The sequence below is a fragment of the Leopardus geoffroyi genome, chromosome C2 (assembly GCF_018350155.1).
Source record: "Leopardus geoffroyi isolate Oge1 chromosome C2, O.geoffroyi_Oge1_pat1.0, whole genome shotgun sequence".
Lineage (NCBI taxonomy): Eukaryota > Metazoa > Chordata > Mammalia > Carnivora > Felidae > Leopardus > Leopardus geoffroyi.
The window spans coordinates 134,792,942-134,820,397 of record NC_059333.1 but is presented as its reverse complement, the minus strand read 5'-3'; the positions used below and the strand labels follow the sequence as shown (position 1 = coordinate 134,820,397).

The 27,456-nt window shown below is 34.2% G+C and overlaps 1 protein-coding gene across 17 annotated transcripts in view; it reads left to right on the top strand.

Moving 5' to 3' along the window:
* TBC1D5 (TBC1 domain family member 5) overlaps nt 1–27,456 on the top strand; it is a 539,941-nt gene that overhangs the window by 183,773 nt on the left and 328,712 nt on the right. For all 17 annotated transcript variants that reach the window (XM_045503738.1, XM_045503736.1, XM_045503731.1 and 14 more), the window contains one exon: nt 11,912–12,044. In XM_045503738.1, the coding sequence (XP_045359694.1) occupies nt 11,948–12,044 (97 nt within the window). In that variant the 5' untranslated portion in view covers nt 11,912–11,947. The remainder of the gene's footprint in view (nt 1–11,911; nt 12,045–27,456) is intronic.

The following is a 27,456-nucleotide window of genomic DNA, read 5'->3' as shown; positions in this document are numbered from 1 at the left end:
TAAATATTATATTTAATATAATTTAATAATGTACTTCTGATTTTTTAATACTGGACTAAAATTGCTGTGTATCCATTATTTATTTTTTTTAATCCTATAAATTATTAAGCACAAAAGACAGCACAGCTGAAAATTGGGCAAAGAATGTGAACAGGCAGCTCTTAGAAAAGGAGACCCAAATGGCCAGTAAACAGATGTGATGAATGTTTAATTTTATGCATCAACTTGAGTGGGCCACAGGGGCTTCCCAGATTTTGGTCAGGCATTATTGTAGGCGTTTTTGTGAGGGTGTTTTGGATGAAATTAATATTTAAATGAACAGAAAGCAGATTGGCCCTCATAATGTGGGTGGGCCTCATCTTATCGGTTGAAGGCCTGAATATAACAAAAGGCTGACCTTTCCCCCAGCAAAAGGAATTCTATCTACAGCAGTTCTGACTTGGACTTCATCTGCATCATCTCTTTTTGCCTGATGGCCTTCAAACTATATCATCAGCTTCTCCTGTCCAGCAGCCTTTGAAATAGAACACTGGCTATTCCTGGATCTCCAGCCTGCCTTCTTGCCTGCATTGCAGGTTGAACTTGCCAGTTCTGTAATTATGAGCAACATTTCCTTATAATAAAACTCTGTCTGTCTCCTCCTTTGCTTTCTGAAATCCTCTATTTCTCTGGAGAACTCTGACTATATGACAGATGAAGAGAGTTTCAGTCAAGAAATAGGGAGATGCTAATTTAAACCACAGTGAGATACCACTTCATACCATTCAGAATGGAGAAAGGCTCATGATATTCAGAGCTGGCAGGGACGTAGAGAAACAGGAACTGTCCATACGAACATGTAAACTGGTATAGCACCACTTTGGGTAGAAGTTTGGCAATATTTTGTTAGAATTAAAGATGGGCAACAATTTTGATCCGGCAATTTCACTTCTAGATTAAAATTACTAGGTTTTTCATCAAAATAAGATTGCATTAAATGTTAAGGTAGGATATCAAAATTTAGTTTTGTGTTAATATTATTCTCATTAAAATTGTTTCGTGATCCATTTTTATATTTGGTTGCTTATTTAACTATAGATATATGTATGTGCCCTACCTGTGGGCTCACGATTGCTGTTTTGCACTGACTTCCATAGGGTACCTAATAAGATAATTTTGAAATGAGATGGTTTAAAGAAATACATCAATTTCGGTCACTATAATCCACTGTTAAATTCTAGTAGTAACTAAAAAATATAGTTTAATTTTCATACATTTTTTTTGGTGCTAACACTCCAAATTTTGTAAAGAATAATCTTGATGTTCCAAGAGGATGTGCATGCCATATGAAATAATCCATATCATATTAGAAGGCAAAGTATTAGTTTCTCAAATATGAGTAGGAAAAAGGTGATACCAGTGCATTTGTGTAATTAAATTATGTAAGTTTACTGCTTTGACCTCTTATATTCGTTCATTGCATTTAAATAATTAGTGACCTTTCTTAAATATTTAGTAAAAACTTAGAGCTTCATAGTATTTGGACAAAGTCGTCTTACTATATTAAAAAAAAAACTGGCCATCTTAATCTTTTGCTTGATTTTTCTAGGATTTAAAATCCTAGAAATTTAAAATATTATGTATTTATGGTTTTTAAAGTTACAAAAACATTTTTTTGCTAAGGAAGACTTTGTGAAAATGTACTTAAGTGAAAGTGAATATATTTGGACTTGTGGGGGAAATTATTACCCGGTTTCAAAAGTTTTTGTAGGAAAAATTACTATATGATAATGTCACTTAAACTGCTTGATCCTGTTTAGTCTTTTTAGAAATTAAGATAAAACTTCTAGGCCCTAAACAGTTTTCAAAGCTTCAGTTCTCTAAGTCAATATGTAAATAGCACATTGTGATTCTGAATGGCTGTGTCATTGTTTTGCAAATGGTAAAGCATGGCATGAAGTTTGTAATCTCCCTTTAAATGTTTTGCTCCCTTTAAATGTTTGCTAAAAATTTTGGGCAAACATTATCAAAATTTTAGAAATTATGCAGGGGTTTCATTTAAATCAGTATGGTAAGGCTTAAAAAGAGTATATTAAATCTGAAAACATGGCTGGAAAAAAAATAAATCAGTATGGTAAGAATTAGGTAAGTCTAATTTAATGTACTTACCTTTTAACCATTTATATGATATTCTTTGAAATTTCAGAGGAAGTATACTACTGAACTCTGCTACAGTATATACACAATAAGGAGTATATATATTTGCTAGTAAAATTCTCTGACAGTTGAGGTAGGGTTTGTATAGCCTCTTTGTTGTCCCTGTGTATACCCATGTTACTGTTTGTGTATTTACTCCATTTTGTTAATTGCATTCTTTCATCAACCGTTTCAAGGCCTTTATTTGTTTTGTATAGTGTTCATGAAATTATTTTGGTTTTTTAGTATGCATTGGTGTCTTGAAAAATTCTTTCATAGTAGCCATAGAACTTATGCTTTGTAAAGACATCAAGATATCATGTAAACGCTGTTTTTTATATCATATTCTGTTTTTTATAATTAATCCTTTCTTCTTTTTTTTTTTAATTTTTTTTTTCAACGTTTTATTTATTTTTGGGACAGAGAGAGACAGAGCATGAATGGGGGAGGGTCAGAGAGAGAGGGAGACACAGAATCGGAAACAGGCTCCAGGCTCTGAGCCATCAGCCCAGAGCCTGACGCGGGGCTCGAACTCCCGGACCGCGAGATCGTGACCTGGCTTAAGTCGGACGCTTAACCGACTGCGCCACCCAGGCGCCCCAATCCTTTCTTCTTTATCCATCTTTCATCTTATCAGTGCTTTAAACTTACCTGCTTGTAAAAATGAAATGTAAACAGTTTTGTTCTCATTTTGAGGGCCCATAATGTTCGGTGTTAGAAAACATACAGAAGTTACATATATGTACATAAGTGAAATCTTTTTTGGGTAAAGATGGAACCATTACAATTGAATGGAGAAGCAAAAATTCAGAGACTCTTAAGTCCTATCACTTTCCAGTCAGGCTCAAATTCATTATTTTCCAGTAAGTTTTACTATTTTAAGTGGTTATCATTTTCTGCTATCAATTACAGAAAACCTGTATGTATTTATATGGCCTCAAGTTGGAAACTTGGAGTTTTCTTGTCTCTATTATTCCTGATGATCTTCTATTATAAATGGAAACATTTTTACGTTCATACTGAAGTTTATGCTCAAATATATAGAAGCTCCTACTCCATGAGCAAATAAGCTAATCAATTTTGGAGTCACCAATCAGTTAAATTAGCAGTTTTTGTATGGAGAATAACATGTCTTCACATTATGCATTATTGAATAACTTTTTTAAAATTTAAGGTCGCACTCAGAGCTTACCATACCTTAGATTCTCATGCAATATCATGCATATTTATTAACATTTTATTTATAATAAAGAATGAAAGTATCATATATTTGAATTAAGACTGGTCTCAGCAAATTAACAAAGTTCAATTTTCTTTATATATTTTTTTTTCCTAAATACACCTATGTTCCTTAGGGGTAAAGATAATTTCACTATAAGAATAGTCATATGCTCTGTCTCCATTCATCAGGGTCCTCAGTGGCTCCTGGATTTTTGTTGGGTTGTTTCATTTTTCTGCATTTGGTAGCTGATGATTTCCATTAAGTCGTTGGTTTTTTCATTTGTTTATTATTATATTTCTTTGCAGTACTTAGGGAACTTGAAAAACAAGTTTCTGTGAGGCCAGGTCAGTGCATTTGAGTAGTATATCTTGGTCTTTTCCCATTAGTAATCAGATAGCAGCTCTGGAAAAACAACACTTTACTGCTTTTGGGTGAGTTTTTTGGGAATCTTACTCTCAGAGTTTTGATCTCATTTAATCCTGGGATTCCTATAATGAGCATTGCACATATTTTCCCATAGATATTCATTTTCATTTATCTATTGATAGGATTGTTAGCTAAAGTACAGGGTGCACAATTAAATTTAAATTTCAGACAAATTATGAATACTTTTTAGTATAAGTATGTTCCAGATCTTTTGTTGTTTTCTGAAATTGAAATTTAACTAGGCATCCATATTTTTATTTTATTTTATTTCAATTAATTAATAATTTCAATTACTTAATGCTAAATCTGGCAACTTATTTCCTGGGCTCTTTCCTCACTAAACTTTGAGCTCCTTGGGTGAAGGGGGTTGGGTGGAGGTACCCTTACTCATCTGGACCTAGTTTTCCAATCTCCATGGTAGTCTGGTGATTTTCACTGACTGAAAGAATGAAATCTGTAATCAACTAAAATATTTATTTATATGAGTATTTATAAAGCAACTGTATTCTACTGGGTTTACCCTTTTATGTGAGTTAAATTCATTGAAAATAATGTTTCAATGAAGAGTTGCAGATCTCAATGGTAAAAAAAAAAAACTCCATCTCCCTTTCTCTTCGTCATTTCTTTTCCTCTTCTCTTTCCAGATCTTACTATAATTAGCTAGCATTAACAGCAAATGTTTACTTTAGTTAAATTATTCAGAACATTTATTTTACTTGTCAAAGGTTAGATCAGGTTGTTGTTTGAACTGGTAATTAAATGCAGCCTAATATGCTCTCATATTTATATGCAATATAAGCCTGGTTCCTCATCATTCTGTATAATTTTGATGTTCAAGGCTGACATTTCAAAAAGGTTTTCTCTCTTCAAATATTGCTCATTCTTCTTGAACTCCTAATTGTTTGTTAGAGTTACCTTGATTTTATGAAAGCCTGAGTAAATAGTTTTTTAAAGGCTAGAGGTGTTCTTGATATAAAACGAGGACAATAACAATTGGAAGTATTTTTGTATGGCTGTAAGATAACAGAAGGTTTGGTCACTAGGCTGATTTGCTTTCCCAGTCTTTGCATCTTGAGCATCGTTCTGGAGAACTCTGAAACCAAATGAGGATATACCCTGAAGAGCTTTTTGTTAGGCCACTTTAACTTTTTATAATGCTAGGTTTTCTCTTGGTTTATATAGTCACAACTGCCACTTGCTATTGCTTTATAGCATTTGAATATTGAAAGGCCAAATATATATATTTTTAAAGTTTATTTACTTGGAGAGAGAGAGAGTGAGCACAGGTGAGGGGCAGAGAGAGAGAATCCCAAGCAGGTTCCACACTGCCAGTACAGAGCCTGATATGGGTTTCAGACTCACAAACTGTGAGTTCACGACCTGAGCCAAAATCTAGATTTGGATGCTTAACTAACTAAGCCACCAGGGAACCCCAAAAGGCCAAATATATTCTTACTTTGTAATATCAATTATTTAAGCCCAGTTGCAAAGCTTTCATATATTGTACTTATTTCTGATTATACATATTATTTATAAATCTAGTATTTTTATAGTGGATTGTTTACTTTAAACATCTTGTTCTGGTAACCTGGAAAATGTAAGAATTAAGTCTTATAATTTTAATTTTCTTTTGATCATTGTTCTTAGTATGTAGACCCTTACTGTATTTCTTTGCCTATTTAATTGGCAACACTTGAATAGTTCAGATGTGTAGTTGCTAAAAGTGAGTTAGGCTTTCAGGATTTTACCAATGAGTGATATTTAATATTGAATGACATGTATTAAGACAAATGCTTTTATATATAATTTATTTGGCATTGTAAATGCATTTATCTTGTGAGAAACAGACCCCCTGTTGTCAGATGAAGTATTCTGGAAAGGTTTGGAGTAAATAAATAATAAAACTACTTTGATATACAATCTAACCAATATTAAATATTAAGACTTTTCAGATGATTGATTTTAATACTTAATTAACTTAAAGTCCAATGTAACCTTCTTGCATTAAAGATGGACAGAATTTTAAAATGGAACTTTATTCTTTCTCTTTCTTTTCCTTCTCTCTTCTCTTTTTCCTTCATTCTTTCTTCCTTACTCCTTTCCCACCTCCTTCTCTCCCTTATGATAAAGACTTTAGAACATCATTATTCCCAACCATCAAATTTACCTCTAGCTGCCTTGATTTTTAATCAATTTACCTTGATTAAAAGGGGTTTTTAATAGAAGATTCTATAGATAATGTTTAAATGCTCTCTGTCTTAATCATGAAAATATAGCTTCTATCAAAGTTTGTCGCTTTTATAGCCATGATGTCATGTTTTAGTTTATACACCCATCATGGTAAATGAATGCTATCTGTGACCGATACTTATTCATGCTATATCCTCTCCCTCTTTTATAATTGTGTTCTGGAAATAGTTCATTTAAGCTCTTTGATATGCTTTTCTTATAGGAGATATCTTTATGTAAAGTAATATTACTCTGTCATTTGAGTGTTTGACTTTAAGTTTACCATCAGTCAAGAATTTAAATGAATGAAGTATGCTTATATGAGCTTTTCTGAATATGGATGTCTTTAGAAGACACAATTCAGAATGCTAATTCTCTGCCTGTGTATTAGAAGCTTTGAAAGAATGAATATACGCTGAAATGCATAGAACTTCAGACTCAGAGGGAATAAATTATTTTTCTAGAGGCTTTGTTCATGTAATACCATTTTAACGGAAAAAAATTTATTCAACTAACCTTTTGTTTTGTCTGTACCATGCTAAGAGTTTGAAGTTTTCACCTGATGCTTGTATTGCTTCACTTTCATGGAAAATAATCTTGTTTTGAAATTTTATTACTATACTTTAAAACTGTCCTCTAAGCTTTAGTGCTGAATTCTTACCCTTTCATTAAATATTAACTATTTTCACAAGACTTCCCTTCTTTCAGTCAGATCACTTTTATCCTAAGATTTAATACTGCAAGAACCAGATCATAAAGCCAATATAACTGTCCTTAAGATTAGTCTTGGAAGGGCACCTGGGTGGTTCAGTCGGTTAAGCATCCAACTCTTGGTTTTGGCTCAGGTCATGATGTCATGGTTTTGTGGGTTCGAGCCCCACATTGGACTCTGCGCTGACAGCAGTTTCCGCCTAATGTGTCAATTCCTGTGACCACAGGATAGCAATAAAACCAATTTTGAGTTTTGTGAATTTTAAGTTTATGTGAAGGAGAAAATTTAACTGTTATTTATAGTAATGTTAGCAAAGAAGGGATATCTCCTTTCTCAAGTGTTGGAAGGTTATATTGCTGTGCTTTCTGAATTAAAAAAAAAAAATAAGATTGCCTTCATTTAAAAATTCTTAGGGTTTTTTTTTCCAGGAAAATTCTAGAGACAGATTGGCATTACTTAAGAAAACTGAAATCCATCAATTATGGGTTTTAGTGGTCATTTACTAAGGTACATATTTGTGGTCATTATATACTTCCTCTCTGTCTACCTGTTATGTAGAGAAGATTAAGGCATATCAAGTATAGAAGTCTAAGTTTGTAACACAAATATAAGATGTAATGGTGAATTGTACATTTCAAAATGTTTATGCCAATTTGACTTTTAATAGTGATTATCTTAAAATTTTCAGATAAAAAAATTCCCTTAATTCTTTGAATTTTTATCAAATATTTTCCTATGGTCTGATATTTAGAAGTAAAAATACTATTCAATATAGTGATTAAAATAAATATAGACACATTTGCTTAAAAACCTTTGATACTTTCTTTTGTGGTAGTCAAATATTTTTGCAGTTGGTATAGTCACAAAACAAATTGGAAAATTTTTGAGAAAATTACTTCACATTTAAAAGCAACACTACATTGTGATTCTATAACATTATCACAATAGCAGTAACCATTGCACTTAAGTATTGTTTATTCTAGAAAACTAAAATAGCTCCTGTATTTAAAACAGAACAATGAAAAACAAAGCAGCACCTGTTTAATAAGTTAATTTTCAACCAGATTATTATTTAAATCCATAACTGAAAGAAAAGAACATCATGTAACTTTTTCTTCAACAGAATTTTTGTTTTTCTTTTAATGTTTACTTGTTTGAAAGAGGCAGAGAGAGTGTGAGTTGGGGAGGAGCAGAGAGAGAGGGAGAGACACAGACTCCAAAGCAAGGTCCAGGCTCTGAGCTGTCAGCACAGAGCCCGACATGGGGCTCGAACTCACAAACTGTGAGATCATGACCTGAGCCGAAGTTGGATGCTTAACCTACTGAGCCACCCAGGTGCCCCTCTTCAACAGAGTTCTTGAAGATAACTCATTATTACTTTTCGATCAGTTTGCTTTCTTTGAATAAAAAGAATTTCAGTGATTCAGTTTCAATCTTTACAGGCATAATAAATTAGAATATGGTGGATCCTTGATTATATAGACTAGTTGTAGACTGGTGTATTTGGTAAATTTTTTATTTTTGTTACAACCATATAACCATAACTTGGTTATAACCAAGTTGTCAATTTCTAAAGAATTATTAATAAAGGTAAAAGTCAGTGGATGACTTCTTGAACCTAACTTTCTTTAAGGAGCCAAAAGACCTTAAGTATCTTCTAAAATCTTGAATGAATGTATGAATGTCATCATGTTGTATTTTTTTAAAAACATTTTAGGTTTATTTATTTATTTTGAGAGAGAGAAAGTATGAACAAGAGAGGGGCAGAGAGAGAGGGGGAGAGAGAAAATCCCAAGCAGGCTCCACATTGTCAGCATGGAGCCCGTGCAAGGCTTGAACTCATGAATAATGAGGTCATGACCTGAGCTGAAATTGGGAGTCAGACCCTTAACCAACTGAGCCATCCAGTTGCCCCTAGAGTATTTTTTCTTAAAGTTTATTATTTATTTTGATAGAGTGAGTGCATGTGTGTGGGGTAGGGCTGAGAGGAGGGGAAGGTGAGAGAGAGAGAGAGAGAGAGAGAGAGAGAGAACGCGTGTGCTCCATGCTGTCAGTGCAGAACCTGACCATGAGATTGTGACCTGAGCCGAAATCAAGAGTGGGACCCTTAACTGACTGAGCCATCCAGGTGCCCCTAGAGTATTTCATTTTAGCTACAGAAAGGTGTTTTTTTAATGTTCCTTTAAAAAAATGTGCTTTGATATCCGTTTGCTAGTTGTTTATTTCTCATAGTTTGAAGTACATGAAATCCCCTTATTTGTATATTTTAAGTTTGTGAAGTCTTTAATAGTGGAAATGTATTATAAAACTGAGAGATTAAGGTAATGATATGAAAACATGTCTAGGATATTAAAGAGATTTTATAGAAATCTGGCGGTTAACTTGGAATATACATTTTCAAACATTTTCCTTAATAATTTCAAAAGTAGAACAAAATGTATGGAACAAAATATGAATCTTAACATTAAAATAGTTATCCATGGGTCAAATATGCTTTTGAAATGTTTATTCTATACAGGTTTTTGTTTTGTTTTGTTTTGTTTTTTGTTTTTTGTTTTTGTTTTGTTTTCTAGTTTGAATTACTTGCCAACAGTTTAAAGAGATTTCAAATAAAATTCTAGATTTCTAGCTTTCTTGAAAAAGTTGAAGCAGAGTAAAGGTGTTTCAGTTGTTCACAGATCCCATCCTCTTGTACAGTTTGTTTTGTATTTTGTCTATTTGTCTCATTGTCCAAGAGCCAAATATAGTGCAGGAGTAAAGAATGTGAGCTCTGGAGCTAGACAAGATAGGTTCAGATTCTGGCTTCAACACTTACTACTTGTGTAACTGTAGACAAATTAGTTCATCTCTCTGTACCTCTGTTTTCTCTTTGGTAAAATGGTGATGAATGTATGTCAGTAGGATAGTTGGGAAGATGAAATGATGAGTATACATGAAGCATTTAGAGTGGTCTGTGACTTAATAGTCATTGCTCAATAGATGTTAACTTTGATTAATAATGTTTTTTGCCTGATACCATCAGGCATTTGAGTTTGGTGGCTCTTCTCCATAGTAGAGGACTTTAATCTGATTATTCATTTGATCAGCAAAATTCATCAGATTCTGTTTTATAGTATATGTAATTGATCATTTACTTTTTCCTGTCCTCTACTGCATTATATTCCTCAGAATTCCTTCTGTATTGTAAGTGCTAAATATATGTTGATTGGTTTGCATACATAAGAAGCAAATATTGACAGTTGTGTAGATTTATGGATTTAGGATTTGATTTATGGCTTTAGAAATTCTTACTGTATGTTGACAACAAAAGTTTTCCGCCTTGTCTAGTGTTGGTTTTGCCTACCCCTTTGCTCTTGTTTTAGCCACAATCTAAGGTGGAGAGGATTTTTTACCATCTGATTATGAATGTGGGTGGGTGAGAGTTGGAGGGTTCTGGTAAAACTCAGAAAATATACTAAGTATTTTACAGAGTGAGAGCTTTAGGGAGAAACTAGCAGGATAGAGGAGCATTTTATGTTGGGAAGAAAAGGATTTGTATATTCATGGGCTTTTCTGGAAACTTTCCTCCATAATTGTCGCCCTATCCTGTAAAATTATGTACTCATTTTGGTTGGTCTTGCTTTTCCATCAGTTTTCATTTATTCTTCCTATCATGTCTCCCCTCTCCTGAAACTTAAAATTTCATGTGTTAACATTATTTTGGATGAAAATTAGAGCCCAGTTTATATTTTTGGAAGAGTATGACTTGAGAAGGTTATCTGTAGCTCATAGACATAGAAAATTTACAAGTAGTGTAGCTTAAACATGTAAAAATAATTAAAAATATCTTTGTTTAAATTGGCATTGTGTATAGAAATCAGAATCAAGGAGAAAAACCTTCAAAACAATTTTAAAAATGTGGTTATTTATATAACTTTGCCTTTTTAAACATCGTAATACCAGGGGTAAAAGTCATAAAGTAGATATAGATATATTTGGGTGCATAGCAATGAAAAAGTTACTTATGTCACAGAAACACCATGTTATTTGAAGACAGACACACTCAGAAAAATATCTATATCACATGACAAAGGTTTAATATTCTTCATATTTAAAGCATGCTTATAAATTATGAAGACGATGATAATAATAAACTCCATCCACAAAAGATAATAAGTAAATGTCAGAGAAAACATATGAATCTTCAGTAATCTCACTAGTTATCAAGCAAATGCAATATAAAAATTGACTATCACACTCGTCCGTAAAATGAATTACCCATTCCCTCTGTTAATGAGGGTCCAGGGGAATGAATTGTTCTGTATACAAATCTTTCTGGAGCATAATTTGCTAAAATATATCATAGAATATTATTTTTTTATATACATGTGTTGGTCCAGCAAAGACACTTTTAAGAATTTATCTTAAGGCAATAATCATAGATGTGACACAGAGATATTAATAAAGATATTCATTGGGAAACTGTTTATAGTGTTGAACAACTGAAAGCATTCTGTTTACTAATAAGGAATTGATTATATAAACTGTTATAGCTATTTAATGGAATACTAGGGATCCATTTGAAGTTATAATATGGTCTTTTTTTATGGGGTAGAAAATACCTACAATAATTTATATAATCAGTATATTTAACATGGTAGATCACATTAAAATAAATTTGTTTTAAATGCCCAGAACAAAGTCAGAAAGGATATGTGTAATAAACTGAAATGTTAACAGGGGTGTTTTTAGTTAATACAATTATGAATGATCTTAATTTGCTAAATTTTCTGTATTTTGAAAGTTTCTATTGTAAATGTGTATTATTTCGGCAGTGAAACAAAAGGATGTTATAAATGGTACGGTAATTTAACTTACAGTTTGACTTTTTGTGCAGAAGTTTATTGAAAATAAGTGTGATTGAACATTGAGGTAATGGTTACCAAGGAAGTTCAGATTTGGGGAGAAATTATTGAAATGGAAATTTTGTGCCAGTTTTCACTTCTTTGCATATTTCTGCCAATGTGTTGTAACAGTCCCTGAAGCCTGTGGAAAACTTGTTAATGTCTGTAATGCTCATTTAATCATTTCAATGTTGTATTTATTCCCAGTCATAGCAAAAAGAAAAAGTATAATTTTCCTTTTTTTTTTTTTTTTTAATCTCCCAGGTAGTCACTTTTCAGTGACATTGTTCGGTTCTCACAATGTATCATTCCTTATCTGAAACTAGACATCCTCTGCAGCCAGAAGAACAGGAAGTGGGCTTTGACCCCTTGTCGAGTTACTCAAACAAGTCTGGAGGTGAGTTTTGTATGCAGATACATTCTATGGTTACTGGGAAATGTAGCAGAGAGCCTCCAGTTAGTTCTGCCTACCTTATGTATGTAATTCTTTAGATGAAGCTGAGCAGGGCAACATGAAGCACACTTCCCTGGATAGGTGGAGAGCACTCTGACAGTAATGAACACCACAAAACATCAACTTTCAATTATAGACAGAAGCATTAGCCAAATGTTTAATGCACCGTCATTCTTTAAAAAAAAAAAATCATGATCTTAAATAATTACTTCAGCATAAGGATGTTGAAATCAAAATGGCCTTTGTCAAACATCTTTTAAAGAAGTCTAGCTTTTGGTGTTGATTTTGCAGGGATTTTTTTTTTGTCTTTTGAAGCAAGTTGACCTTATTCCAGGATAAAGATTTGTCTGATTCTTTTTTTTTTCACCACTAATTAAAATTTGTGTCCTACTTTTAAAGATCTATGCATTGAAATTGTTAAAAAGATACTGTTAAAAGTAAACTGTATTCAGGGTCTACCCTATCAAAATTTATCAAATATGTATGTTTCAGAATTCAGTGTTGTTTTCTCAATATTAGTAATAATATAGTATCTTAAAAGGAAGCAGTTTATGCAGATTCCTAAAGCCTTATCCTTGTTTTTGGTTGGTTCATTGACTCAAGTAACTACTTAAAATTTTTCAGTCATGACGTACATACATCAGGATTATGAGATTGATTTTAAAAAATCATAACTGGTCAAAGTGATTCACATGTGTTTTGTATACTTCAGATACAGTTTTTTTGTTCTGTATTGGCATAAAGGTTTGCTATTAACTTGTGTTTTGGGAATTTAAAACCAGTGATTGATGTTTTAAAGTGGTTATTTCTTTAGTGATTAAGCCTTGACTTTATGGAGTGCATTTATGTTTTCTGTGCATTTTTACTGCCTTCTGTGTCATACAAATTCCATTGTTATTTTCGACGAAAATGATATAATTTGCCTTACAACTTATTTTTGTGATTTTACTTTTTATTTTCATGTGTGCATTTATGAAAAGGTCACAAAAAGACTGTTGTTCAAAGTTTTGATCATATGAAAAAATTGTTATTGTCTCATTTTCATTTCAACATCTTAAACATTTCAGTGGTAAGAATACTACATCTCCTAGTGATGTTTGTTTTTTAAACATAATACCTATAAGAAACACTAATAATTAAGTCAAATTATTTCACAACCACTTCAAATTATTTCACAAGTCAGTATTTTAAAAGAAAAAATATTTTTGTGATAAGTATATAAAATAATTTCACCAAAATTTTCTGATTTATGTGCTTATTTTAGAACAGCGTGTGTGTGTGTGTGTGTGTGTGTGTGTGCGCGCGTGCGCGCGTGCGTGCGTGCGTGCGCGCGCATATTTTTCCTGGCCTACTTCATTAAACATTGAGGTTCTATTTTTTTTTAACTGGTTAAAAAACATTTTAAATTAATTTTATCCTTTATTGTTTGCAGGAATGAGTAGTTACCTTTACTGAAAAGGCTTTTCGTTTATATCCTAGCCTAACATTTCTATGACATACAAAGTTATTAGGACTGAATTGATGTTTAAAAGTGCCATTAATTCATTTACCCCAAATGTTCATTAACAATGTAAATGTATGCTGATGTTCTATGAGACAAGGAAGTGACTAATGACTCTTCCAACTAACAACACTTAAAATGAATAGAAACTTTAGATAGCTAATCTTGAAGTAATCAAGACCCTCATTCAGCTTGGCATCTCTGTATGCTCTAAAACAGCTGTCAACTGTTAAAAATATATACAAAACACACATACGCACACGCACATGCAGAAAGAATGATATGTAAATATCTAGTTCTTGAAAGCCATAAAGGTTACTAACCGTAGTGGGTTTTGTGCATTGTATATGTAAATATTTTATATGAAGCATCTATTTCATCTTCTCAGATTTCCTTTTAGCAGAAAAACATGTGTTGCATTTTAATAGGGTTGTCACATTTATTTGAAGAATCATCACCTTTCTGGTATGTTTGTTTATTTTAATATATGTATTTCATGGGGTTCTCCACGTACTTGAAGCCGGTTACACATTTTTCCCACCAGGGAATTTATGGCAAATGGAGGACTCATTTTGTAAGTAGTCAGGCACTGGACTTAATCAGTGATATTCCTGTGTGCAAGGCGTGGGTTTTTGGTCTTGTTTTTATTTTTTTTTTTTCAACGTTTATTTATTTCTGGGACAGAGAGAGACAGAGCATGAATGGGGAAGGGTCAGAGAGAGAGGGAGACACAGAATCGGAAACAGGCTCCAGGCTCTGAGCCATCAGCCCAGAGCCTGACGCGGGGCTCGAACTCACGGGCCGCGAGATCGTGACCTGGCTGAAGTCGGACGCTTAACCGACTGCGCCACCCAGGCGCCCCTTGTTTTTAATTCCTGTTACAGATTCCATAAGTAAACAAATGAGTCTTTAATTTCTCAAAACTGAAATTTTAACATTTATAAAGAAACAGTATATTATTGAGTTAAATGATCCTGAGTATTCTGGAAAGGATAAATAATAATAGCCACATAATTGGAATAATAAAGAGAAAACGGTTTCTCATTGGTTTATTTTCATGGATGGTGGAGGAAGGTGGGTGAGATCAGAAAAAAGACCTGTTTGGATATATACATGCAGAATTTTCCATGGGAATCAAACTTTTAACTGCTTGAATTTCTTTTTCAAATAGAAAATAGCATAGAAATTATGACATTTTTCTCTGTGCCCTATTTGGTCATATACATAGTTTACTACTTTAAATTTCAAGATCTTTGATCAAAGGGCATTAATTAGTAATTGGCAAGCTACCTGTAATTCAGTTGAAACTATTAAAAAAAAAACCCAAAATGTTTGTTCAACTATTCATGATTATTCATTGTAGGACAAGAACATTTTCCTCTATTAAGTCTCTTTTGAGAATAGCACTTTGTTACATATTGCCAGAGTTTTTAGCTTCAATTTTATATGCCTTCTTACTTACAGCTTTTATAGTATTCAGATAATTACTTAATGTAATGCTTTTTATATAATATCTGTTTCAAAGCTTTCTTTCTATTTTCACGGATAAAATATTTAGTAACCTAACTAAAAAAAAATCCAAGACATTCAGAATATCTTGCCTACTCCATTTTTGACTCTTGTAATTTTGTTTTTGTCCTCAGTCTTCTTTTCTTTCTGTTATAATATCATAGAATTGTAGAACTACAAGGGAGTGCCTGGCTTTATTGCTAAATGAGTTGGTATTAATTAAAATAGTTCACTGAAGTTGATATAATAAAATGATGCAGCCCTATTGTAATCTTTAATATTGTTTTCCATATAGTAGAAGTGGATTTAGATTTGAGTAAAAGATGAATTTGTTTTGGGAAGATACCTGACAAAAGTATAGGATGCTGTCTAAGTTATCTTATTTTAAACCCTGCCTTTGCTCTAATTATAATTAGCAGGAGTCATTTTAGGGAAGGAAGAAAATCTTCCTTCCCTGGCTTACAGCTTTTAAGTGGTAAAAGCTGTATTTCCATTTATTTCCATTGCACTAAAAATAAAATCTGAACTCTTGACCATGATGTTCATGGCTGTCCTGCCTGTCTGGGCATGATCAGATGTGCTAAGCCAGTTCTAAACTCTGGGCCTTCCCACATGCCATTGTTCTCTGACATTATTCTTGAATCCTTCACAGCACTCATCCTTAAATGTAACCCTACATTTATTTGTTTCATTGTTTATTGTTTGTCTCCTTGTCTAAGTGTAAGCTGTATGAGGGCAGGAACTATTGTATACCTATTGGCCCGTGGACACTACTGAATTAACTAACAGATGAATGAATTGTGTTTTACCAGTCTAAATTCCTTCACTTACTTTGATTCCTTCAATAATTATTCCATGTATCTTTTTTTCTATCTACTTTTCTCCTTTGTGTCTTAAGTTGTAATGTATGAAGTCTGTTTTATCCCCTGATTATTTTAGTACTTTAATTTTGTTTCCTTTAGGGCTTAAAAAGTCAGTATAATCTCCTCTCTTCCTTTGGTCTCATTGACCTCTCCTTCTTTGAAATCCTTCTTAAAATTCACTTCTTCCATTTTTTGTTTCATTATGACCCAAATCAAAATTTCCATAAGGAACAAATGGAGAGAGCTTTCTGGCAAATAAAGGTCAACTGTGATATCCTTATGAACCCACAGGAAACATTATTTAGCAGGGGAAAACTAAGGAAATAAATGATTATTTGTTCAAGATATTTGTGGCCATAACATGGCAGCATAGACCAAAGTATACTTACATTTAATATATATGCTTCATATATGTAGCTCCTAGTGAAAATTCTAGAAGACACTGTTCTTAATTTTTGGTTTATACAACTTACCAATACAAATATTGTTAACTTTGCATATGAAACATTGTGGAATCAACACCTATTGTGGCATAGGCTTTTCTTAAGTTTGCATCACTTCTAAAGTTTGTTGTCATTCAATAAATATTTATTGAATATGTTTCGAATGATGGAGATAAAACATTGGAAAAGATAAACATAACTCCGAGTGTTAGTTGTAATGGTTAATAGCCAGGGTTGGGGGACCAGGAAGAGAAAAGTAAGTGGCCAGTTAAAATGGAGAATGTAAGTACTTTCCAAAAGTAACTAATAATATGCTCTGGTAACATAAATTTGTGGTAGTTGTGGGTCAAGGAAGGTGTGATATCTAAGACACGATCTAGGGCTGTTTGGGTGGCTCACTGGGTTAAACATCCCCCTTCTGCTCAGGTCATGATCTCATAGTTGGTTAGTTCAGGCCCCGCATCAGGTGAGCATGAGCCCCCCATCAGTTCAGTGCTGGCCCAGCTTCTGGTGAGCTTGAGCCCTGCTTTGGGTGAGCCCTATTTCTCTCTCTCTCTCTCTCTCTCTCTCTGTTTGCCCCTTGCTCACTTGCATACTCTCTCTCAAAAAAAAAAAAAAAAGAAGAAGAAGAAGAAAAAAATAAAGACACAACCTGAAAGATGAGTAGCTGTTAGCCAGTTAGCCAGTGAGTAAAGAGTATGTGCTACGTGATTGCCTTTTCTACCTTTTTCAGTGTGGTTGGAGGCTAGCATTCAAAGGAGGAATGGCCACAAATGAGACTGATGACCAGGGCCAGGAAGCCACTTGATCCTAAGAACAGTAAGCAGTCTAGTGAAGGAATCTTATTGCCAGAATTACATTTTAACAAGATTATTATGGCTACAGTGAAGAAGTCATTGCAGTGTTCTAGGTAAGAAATCATAGTGGCCTATATTGGGAAAGTATAGAACTGGAAATGGAGAGAAGTGGAAACGTTTGAGAGATATTTAGTAGGTAGAATTGACAGCACTTGATATTTGGATATAAGGAAGTGATAAGGGTGAGAAGCTTGAAGTGACATTCAGCTTTGTGAGTTGACCAGTTCTGTGATAATGCCTGTATTGAGATAAGGATCTCTACAAGGAGGAACTTTATGTGATGCAGGTAGAATGGGGGGTGGCAAAGAAGATTGTAAGTTTAGTTTCATGTGTGAGTTAGAAGCGCCTTATGACATTCAGATGAAGACATCCTGAAGATTTTGATGTATGGGTCTAAAACTTAGTGTACAGGTTTGGTCTGGAGATAAAGATTTTCAGCTTAAGTGTGGTAGCAGAATACAGTGTGAATGATTGTGATCACCCAATAACAGCACCTCATGTGAGAAGAGGACCTGGAAGCAGTCTTAAGGAAAGCCAGTTTAAAGACCTTGTAGCAGAGGAGGGTATTGTAAAGGAGACTAAGAAAGAGTGGCTAGAGAAGTAGTAGGAAAACTGGGAGAGTGTGGAGTCAAAGAAGCCAAGATGTTAAGCAGAAAATAAACAAAACCGCCCAAGGTTAGCTAAAGGTTTAAGCAAATAGAAATATGCACAGGATAGAGTCATTGTAACATGACAAGCAGAGTGCTCTGTAATCTCAAGAATCCACAGTCTTGAGTACTCTATATTCATAACTGTAATTTATATTACAAATAAACTAATCGTGCTCTGTACTAAACAGGTATGAGGAATAGAGGGAAAAGTAATGGTAGTACTTGAAAAATTTTAAATCAGTGGAAGAAATGTCTGAGGGTCTTGGAAATGTGCAGTCTAGAGCCAAGATGGAGGGATTTGTAGACAGAGAGGGGTCATTATTTTCATCATAATAATAGGAGGGAAGGGGAAAAGAAGATAAATTTAAATACAGTAGGTTCATTAGTTCAATAACAGAGTTCAGGGCAATATCAATGATGTTTTAATCTCTTTGATAAGTTACAGTGAAGTGATTTGCTGAAAGTCAGTGATAAGATGAAGTATTTGAAGATTTGTGGAGAGTGACAAAGGTTAGGATGATTTGATAAAGAATATATAACCTTGGGGACGAAGTTGAGATAAGACATCGTAATTTATAGGCATACAAGCTTATAAATTTGCATGATTATGTCCAATATAACTCAGCACCTAGGATTTGGTTACAAAGAAAAGCAGTCCTGGGACAAAAGGTATAGGAGGTACACACAAGCAAGGAAGTAGATGCTGGAAGAATTTATTGATGGTTTGAGAATATAAGAAAGTTTACTATCATGGAAGGAGATTCTAAGAGGGCAGAGTAGAAAGTTTTGGAAGCGATGGAGGAGTCCAGGGAGATGAAGTATAGAGTAGTGTGGTGATGGGAGTTATGAAGGGGATATGGGAATAGTATACATGAGTATTTGTTAATTTGATGGAACATTGTTAAGTGGTAACCAGCAAACTAGCTCCATACCTTCACTAATTCTCTGTAACAATCTGGATCTGCACTAATTTAGATAGGTTTTGGTTTGAAGTCTTTTTAAATTTAATTTAAAGGCTTAATTTTTTTAAGAGCAGTTATAGATGCACAGCAAAATTAAGAGGAAGGAGATATTTCCCATCCACCCCCCAACAGATGGTACATTTATTACAACTGGTAACCTACATGGCACATCATAGTTACCCAAAGTCCATAGTGTACATTAAGATTGACTCTTGGTAGTGTATATTCTATGAGTTTAGACAAATGTATAAAGCATGCATCCATTGTTACAGTATCATACAGAGTATTTTCAAAAAATCCTCTGTGCTCAGTCTATTCATTCTTCAACCCCTGGCAAACACTCATTTTTTTTTAATTTTTATTTATTTGAGAGAGAGTGAGTGTGAGTGAGTGGGGCAGGGGCAGAGAGAGAGGGAGACACAGAATCCAAAGTGGGCTCCAGGCTCTGAACTGTCAGCACAGAAGTCACGAACTGTGAGATCATGACCTGAGCTGAAGTCGGATGTTTAACCAACTGAGCCACCCAGGTGCCCCACTGATCTTTTTACTTTTACAAAGTTTTGCAAGAAGTATCTTTTTAATAAATTCTTCGTGGAGCCCAAGTGTCCATCGATAGATAAATGGATAAAGAAAACACAAATACACACAAACACATAAACTGAATATTATTCAGCTATAAAAAAGAATGGAATCTTGCTATTTGCAACAACTTGGATAGAGAGTATAATGCTAAGCAAAATAAGTCAGAGAAAGACAGATAGCATATGATCTCACCCATATGTGGAATTTAAGACATAAATCAAGTAATCAAAAGAAAAAAAAAAAGACAAACCAAGAAATAGACTCTTAACTATGGAGAAGAAACTGATGGTTACTACAGGGGAGGTGGGTGGGGAGAGGGTGACATAGGTGATAGGAATTAAAGAGTACACTTATAATGATGAAAAATAATAAAATACAAAAAATAAAGCAACGTCTTTTAAAAAAATTCTTTGTAGTTATCAAGGTAAAAGGCAGGTTAGTGAGATGAAAACTGTAAGACTATAAAGCCGTCAAGAAAAATGGGAGCTTTGTTGAAGGTAAAGATTGTTAAATAGGGTGACTTGGAAGTTCTTCAGTAACAACAACAAAGATAAATAAAATGATGGTTTAAAACCTGTCTTCTTGAGGTGCCTGGGTGGCTTAGTCGGTTAAGCGTCTGACTTTGGCTCAGGTCATGATCTCACAGTTCAGGGGTTTGAGCCCCATGTCCAGGCCAAGCATGGAGCCTGCTTGTGATTGATTCTCTCTCTTCACTCCTCCTCAGCTCATGCGCATGCATGTGCTCTCTCTCTCTGTCAAAAATAAACATTTAAAAAAATATTTTAAAAATGTCTCCTTAAGAACAGATTTTGTTAAATGCTCTGACAATAGGTAGAAATGAAATTAGAGAGTGATGAATATGCCATGCCCAGTTTCTCTACATCAGGCTGTCCCAAGGGAAGTTGAAAGTGCAACATTTCAGCTTGAAAGGATGTGAGTTAGAGATCTGAGAGTCATCCTTCAGAGGTAATCAGCTCAAAGTATGTGAGACAGATATTAATCCAAAGAAAGGAAAAGAGCTGAAGATTGCTATATAGAAATTCTCCATGATTAGAAATTGGGTAAATAGAATAGTATTAAAAAATATTGGAGGAATAGTTAAAGTAGGGGAAAGTTAGAGGAGTGCCAAAATTATAGAAACTACAGATATATGAGAGCTTCCAGAAGGTCCAAAGAGGTCAATGCTTCAAGGATTGCATAGGTTAAAGAGTACAAAAAGAGAAAATAAAGGATTTGGTGATTGGAAGAGTATTGATGATCTGTAACTAGTGGTTAAGCCATTTTCAAGATACCATGAACTCATTTGAGTGGATGGAAGTGAACTAAAAATCTGATTCAGAATTAACATAAAAAGATAGCAGTTAAATGTCAGTGGCAAAATAGTTGAATAGTGAGGAAGGGCCGATTTACTTTTTAATATGAGATTTGGGTGGTTATACGTGAATATTATGTATTCATGCTCTCATGGTGAATTGAGATTTAGCAAGTTAGACATTTTAACGTTAACAATGGCACTCACTTCTTGTAAAATGTAGATCCTTGAAATAAAAGACTTGTCTTCAGAACTTAATTCTGATCCTTTTTTTTTTTCCCATTGAGTTGTCCATTCCTTATTAATTGCATCTGGTTTTTAGTTTTATTTCAAATTTTCTTTTGGCATGGCAGTTACCTTTATTTATCTGAAGAGAGAGGCTCTTTTAGAGTTGGGGTTTTGTGAAGAGTCATTGAGTCACCTTGTGGCTATACCTGACTGTTACTCATTTCCCAGGGTCTTAGGATCAAAGGAGACCTCACTCTTGTCCCTGGGGGAGACACAAACTATAGCCCTGCAAGAGCTCTTGGCACTACCCCCTTGGGCACAAGTTGGTCTGCAACAGAATGTTTCTTCTACCATGCTTTGTCAGCCTTTACCCCATTGGATCTCCACAAATGGGAGGTCGTGTGCTGGTGGCTTTGGTTGCCTGGGTCTAGGAATAACTAGAGCAGATATAGGTGATTCAGAGCGGCAGTACTATCTTCAAACCTTAAAAAAAGATAGTCAAAAAACCCCACTTAGGTGAAATGATAGTGGATTTCTTATCAAAGAATTATGTTACTTGCTTTTACTAATTAGTGGGGCCAGAAAAGAGCCAGAGGAGAGCCAGAGTTTTGGCTGTTTAAATAATGACAAATCCAGCTCTGAGCTCACAGGACTTAGAAAAGTATTTTGGACTTATCACCTGGCATCTCCTACAACAGCTCTTTCTTATTCATTTACATATTAAAACAGATCCCCCTCCCCCATGGTGTAGTAGTGAAATGAATAATTAGTCCCTTACAAGCACAATTCTCCAGGTCCCTCATGCTGCGTCTAACTCCTTTCGTAGCATTAACCAATTTTAAAAACTGTATCTATCTAAACTACTGTTTTTAAAGATCACAGGCTTTCTTACTTTGATTTTACTCAATTAGAGGTAAGAGTGGAATATCCAGGGAAGTTGAAATTGCAAGAAAAAATTTAAATCTTACTCTGGAAGAATAATCCAGGACCTCTTCAATCCCTCTTCTGTATTTCTCCTGCTCTTCCTCTAGTGGAAATACCCCAAGACCTATTATTCCCAAGTTCAAATCCTCTCCTTTGCTGTGCTATGTAATACAACAGCCAGGTGTATTTTTCAAAAGAGCTTTTATATTTTGGTAAAATTCTCTTTTCACCTAATAGTAGTTAAAGAAAAAACATTTAAATACCATTATACTTGGATATTCGTAAGTTTTTTTTGTAGACTTAAGCACATTGTGTGTTTCACTTAAAACACTCAATTTTTACAATTATTAAAGATCCAGTGATCTTGTTAAATAGTGAGGATGGAGAATAGTCAATTTACTGCACAGAGTTTTAATCTGTATTGCACTGGTAGATGTTGATACCTACTTCATATTTTAACAGTTTGGAAATTATGTAATTTGTAATAAGAAGAGGTAGCTACTTGGTTATTACCGTGATTTTCCTTCATATTTGTAAATGTAGATTTTTCTGTGGTTGTTCTCTAACATTATCCTTAAAAGATCTCTTTACAAAAGCTTTGAAAACATACTTTACCCTATTTATATATTGTTAATTTGATCTGAAGTATTTTTTTAATGTTTCTTTCTTTTTAATTTTTTAAATGTTTACTTTTGAGAGAGAGAGAGAGAGAGAGAGAGTGTGTGTGTGTGTGTGTGTGTGTGGCGGAGGGGGAGGGCAGACAGAGAGACAGGGAGACACAGAATCTGAAGCAGGCTCCAGGATCTGAGCTGCCAGCACAGAGCCCGATGCCGGGCTCAAACTCACGAACTGTGAGATCATGACCTGAGCTGAAGTCAGAAGCCTAACCTACTGGGCCACCCAGGTGCCCTTGATCTCAAGTATTTTTTATTCTTAACTTGTATTTTGCGAGTATTAAAAATAAGTTAGTTTGCTGTCACTATACTTTCGCTGTAAGGAGGCCTTGCTTATTAATTTAATAGGTGTTCTGAAATATGAAATCATTTGCATGTAATACTTGTACTTTACTCTGGAGTTTGACCATTTACTGCTCCTTGAATTTCCTGAGAAGGAATCCCATGTGTGGGATATAGGAAAGCACACGATCAGAAATATTATGTTAGTTCAGACTCTTTTGTTTTCACATTTTAGGAAAATCTGAGTGTTTCAAATATAAGAAATTAAGAAGCTAGTAAGTCATAAAAATTGTAATATCTCAAGTTATTTTTTATTAATATTTATTGTCACGTTAGCTAACATACAGTGTATACAGTGTGCTCTTGGCTTCAGGAGAAGATTTCCATGATTCATCACTTACATACAACACCCAGTGCCCATTCCAACAAGTGGCCTCCTCAATGCCCATCACCCATTTTCCCTGCCCCCACCCCCCATCAACCCTCAGTCTGTTCTCTGTATTTAAGCATCTCTTATGGTTTGCCTCCCTCTCTGTAACTATTTTTTTTCCTTCCCTTCCCCCATGGTCTTCTGTTAAGTTTCTATAGTTCCGCATATGAGTGAAAACATGGTATTTGTCTTTCTCTGACTGATTTATTTCACTTAGCATAATACTCTCCAGTTCCATCCATGTTGTTGCAAATGGCAAGATTTCATTCTTTTTCATTGCCAGGTAGTATTTCATTGTGCGTGTGTGTATGTGTGTGTGTGTGTATGTATATGTGTGTGTGTGTGTGTGTGTATATATATATACACACACACACACACACATATACACATATACATATATATGTATGTGTATGTATGTATATGTATATATACATGTATATATGTATACATATACATACATACACATACACTACATCTTTATCCATTTATTAGTCAATGGACATTTGGGCTCTTCCCATAATTTGGCTATTGTTGATAGTGCTGCTATAAACATGTAACCCTAGGAATTAGCACTCCTGTATGGTTCAAGTTATTTACTTTTATTATGTCTCCAGTATTAAACATATAATTTATTTGAGTCTTTGGAAATGATTTTCTACCATTTCGTAATGATTGTATTCCTATACATTATAGTGATTGTTTTATCTTTTCAGAATGTACAAATACGTTGTTTTAGTCAGAAAAACCACCCTCTAGCCTTAATTTATCAACAAACAGTGAGAATGAACTTTTACTTAATCAGGTCACATACATGGCAATGTGTGAACCAAATACATTTATGTTATGGGAATATGTGTGCTTAAATACTAATAATTCTCCTGCTTTCCCTTTTCTCCTCCTTTCATCTTCCAAATGTGGAGAGACTTAAATACAATTGACTTCCTAGCATTTTCATTGAGTGACAATTTTAATAGAATATGACTGATTTTGACCAAGCTTAGAACAGTGCTATCAGTTTGAATCTTTAATTAGTCTTGTGAATAGATCTGTTATTATGAAACTTAAGGTTTTTCCTTTCTTTCTTTCTTTTTCTTTCTTTTCTTTTCTTTCTCCTCCTCCTTCTCCTCCTTCTCCTTCTTCAAGTAAATTCTGTGCCCAATTTGGGGCTTGAACTCATGACCCTGGGATCAAGAGTCATATGCTTTACTGACTGAGCCAGCCAGGAGCCCCTGAACTTAATAGGTTTTCAGTAAGACGTGTTGACATGACATGTTGACATTTTCGTGATACTCGATTAATGAATAGAGATTTATAGTGGCATATAGATTTTATCACACGCAGTAAGGGCTGTAGGCCACAGGACTTCTCATTCATTCATTAAAAAATAGTTATTGATCATCTAGTATTAGGAGATAAACTGTTAAACAAGTAGACCAAGTGCTTTCTCTCAGTAGAAATCACATTTTACCATGGGAATGGTAAAAAAAAAAAAAAAAGTACGGAAATAAAAAATACATAATATAAGAAGGTGATAAATACTAGGCAAAACATTAAAATAGGATAATCTTATGAGGAATGACTGGGTGCCTACTTCATATTGTCACAGATTTCTCTAAGAAGATGATATATCAGCTAGGTGTAAATGACAGATGACAAGGAGCCAGGCATGCAAAATTGGTGAGAGAGAGAGAGAGAGAGAGAGAGAGAGAGAGATTGAGATTGAGATTGACAGCGAGAACTATCAGTTCTGAAAAGGGGAAGAGTTCATACAGAGGAAGTCCCTAACCCAGTGTAGGAATAGACCTGTCATATTCGAGGAATTGAAAAAGATCACTGTGGCTGGGCCATCATGGGTGGCATGGCAGTGGCACAGGATGGGTCTAATAGGCAGAGGCCAGATTGAGGATTTTGTAAACCAAGCTGAGGAGTGTAGATTTTATTCTAAAGACTGGGAGTTATTTAACAGTCTGTATTGTTATCTCTGTTGAACAATTAAATTTATTCTCAAGAAATGAGGACCATAACTATTTTTTTTATTTTAACATTTATTTATTTTTGAGAGAGAGAAAGAATGAGAGCAAGGGAGGGGCAGAGAGAGCGGGAAACGCAGAATCTGAAGCAAGCTCCAGGCTCTGCGTTGTCAGCACAGAGCCCAATGCGGGGCTCAAATTCACAGACTGTGAAATCATGACCTGAGTTGGATGCTTAAATGACTGAGCCACCCAGGTGCCCGGGGCCATAACTGTTTTTAAAATATGTATTCTTATGACTTGATACTAGGCATTTAGTAAGTAATGACTGATTTACACAGTTGTATGATTTTTAAAATATATTTTCACGTTGCAGTTCTCTGTACCAGTCTTTATTGATTTCCTCATTCTCAACATTTTAACTATTTATAATGGTGAAGTAATTTCTGCTTAATCTGAGATAAAAGAATGCCTTAAAATTAGCCATTTATCTAAAACTCAGTTGCTTGTACATGTTCTCTTTAAGGCCCTGCTATGGGTATTAAAATACTAATATTAAATGCAGTCTAGTATGACCTTTTCTGTATGACCTATTGTGTGTGTGAGAGAGAAAGGGAGAGAGAGACAGAAAAAGAGAGAAAGAGAGAGAGAGAGGGAGGGACAGAGACAGAGACCTTGGGGGTGGGGGCACATAATCATTATTTTCTCTTTGCTGATGTAATGGAAAATTCGCTCCTCTAGGACATATTAGAACAATGTATTTAATGCTCTTCAATTTAATTTGCTAGTATCACAATTAATACAATTAAGGTCACTTGAAATGAAACTATTAACAAATTGAGTAATTTACTTTAACAATGTCAATGTGTTCTCACAATTAGATTTGCTTTAATTAGTGTACAAGCTATTATTTAATAGCATACTTCACATAGAAAAATGTAATAATGTATTCTCGGTTTCTTGTAACAGAAAGAAAGAAACTTTTAATGGACTGAGTGATTTTGTGGAAGAGCTGCTAGATATAAAGTGATGGAAGAGAAAGTATAAAGCTAGAAAGCAAAGCTTAAAAAAATGTAAATAAAAAATATCTTTTTTTGGCTCTTACCAATACACGTCCTATGTATCATTGTTTAAATAGTTTTGGAAACTTTTAATGGTAGTTTGGAAGGGAACACAAATTCTGGAAAATTTTAAGTGTTAGTTTTATCTGGTTTTTGCTTATAACATTTTTGAGTATCATAAAATAGGTCACTTCTAATTAATCACTGTAATAATGGAGAGGAATAGAATGATGTGGAATATAAAAACGGTAGGAAGCAAAAAAGTTTTTATTTTCAAATCTGCTTTTAAAAACATTTTAGGGGCACCTGGGTGGCCTGGTTGGTTAAATGTCCAACTTTGGCTCAGGTCATGATCTCTTGGTTTGTGGGTTCGAGCCCCACGTCAGGCTCAGATCCTGGAGCCTGCTTTGGATTCTGTATCTCCCTCTCTATCTGCCCCTCCCCTACTCAGGCTCTGCCTCTCTCTGTCTCTCAAAAATAAATACTGTTTTAAAAAATTAAAAAAGAATTTCATATGAATATTTCTTACCTCAGAATTCACTCTAATAGCCAATATAATAAAAAGCTCTTCTTCTACTCAGCCTACTCTGTGTTGAGGTCAGAAGATCCAGGGATGAATAAATGGTTATATTTCTGTTTCTATATATGCAGAGTAAGGGGAAGCAGATGAATTGTCAACCAAGTCATAATTAGCAAGGTCTCCTGTTCTCTGTAAACATGACAGCAAGATTTGCTATCATGTAATCAAGTGGTGATTTTATGTGGAAGGGATATAAATGCAATCCAGATAATTCAATACTCTAATCTTAAAAATTAGTTTGACAATCTTTTTTGCCTAGTTTGATTGATTTAAGTTTCTGTTGCATTCATCTTCTTTCCTTTTTCGCCTTTGGTTAATGACAACATTTTGTAAAATTGCAAGTGAAGAAAGAAGCAGGCATAAGAGTAATTAGGTAAATAATATTTAAATGTAAAATGCAAGAAGCTTAGAGAACCCACAGACTTTGAAAAATTAACTATAGTTCTTATTTCTAGGGAGGGGGTTCATAGGAGTAGAGTATATTTAGTTTTTCAGTACTTGTAAATGTTTATACAACAATCTCCCAT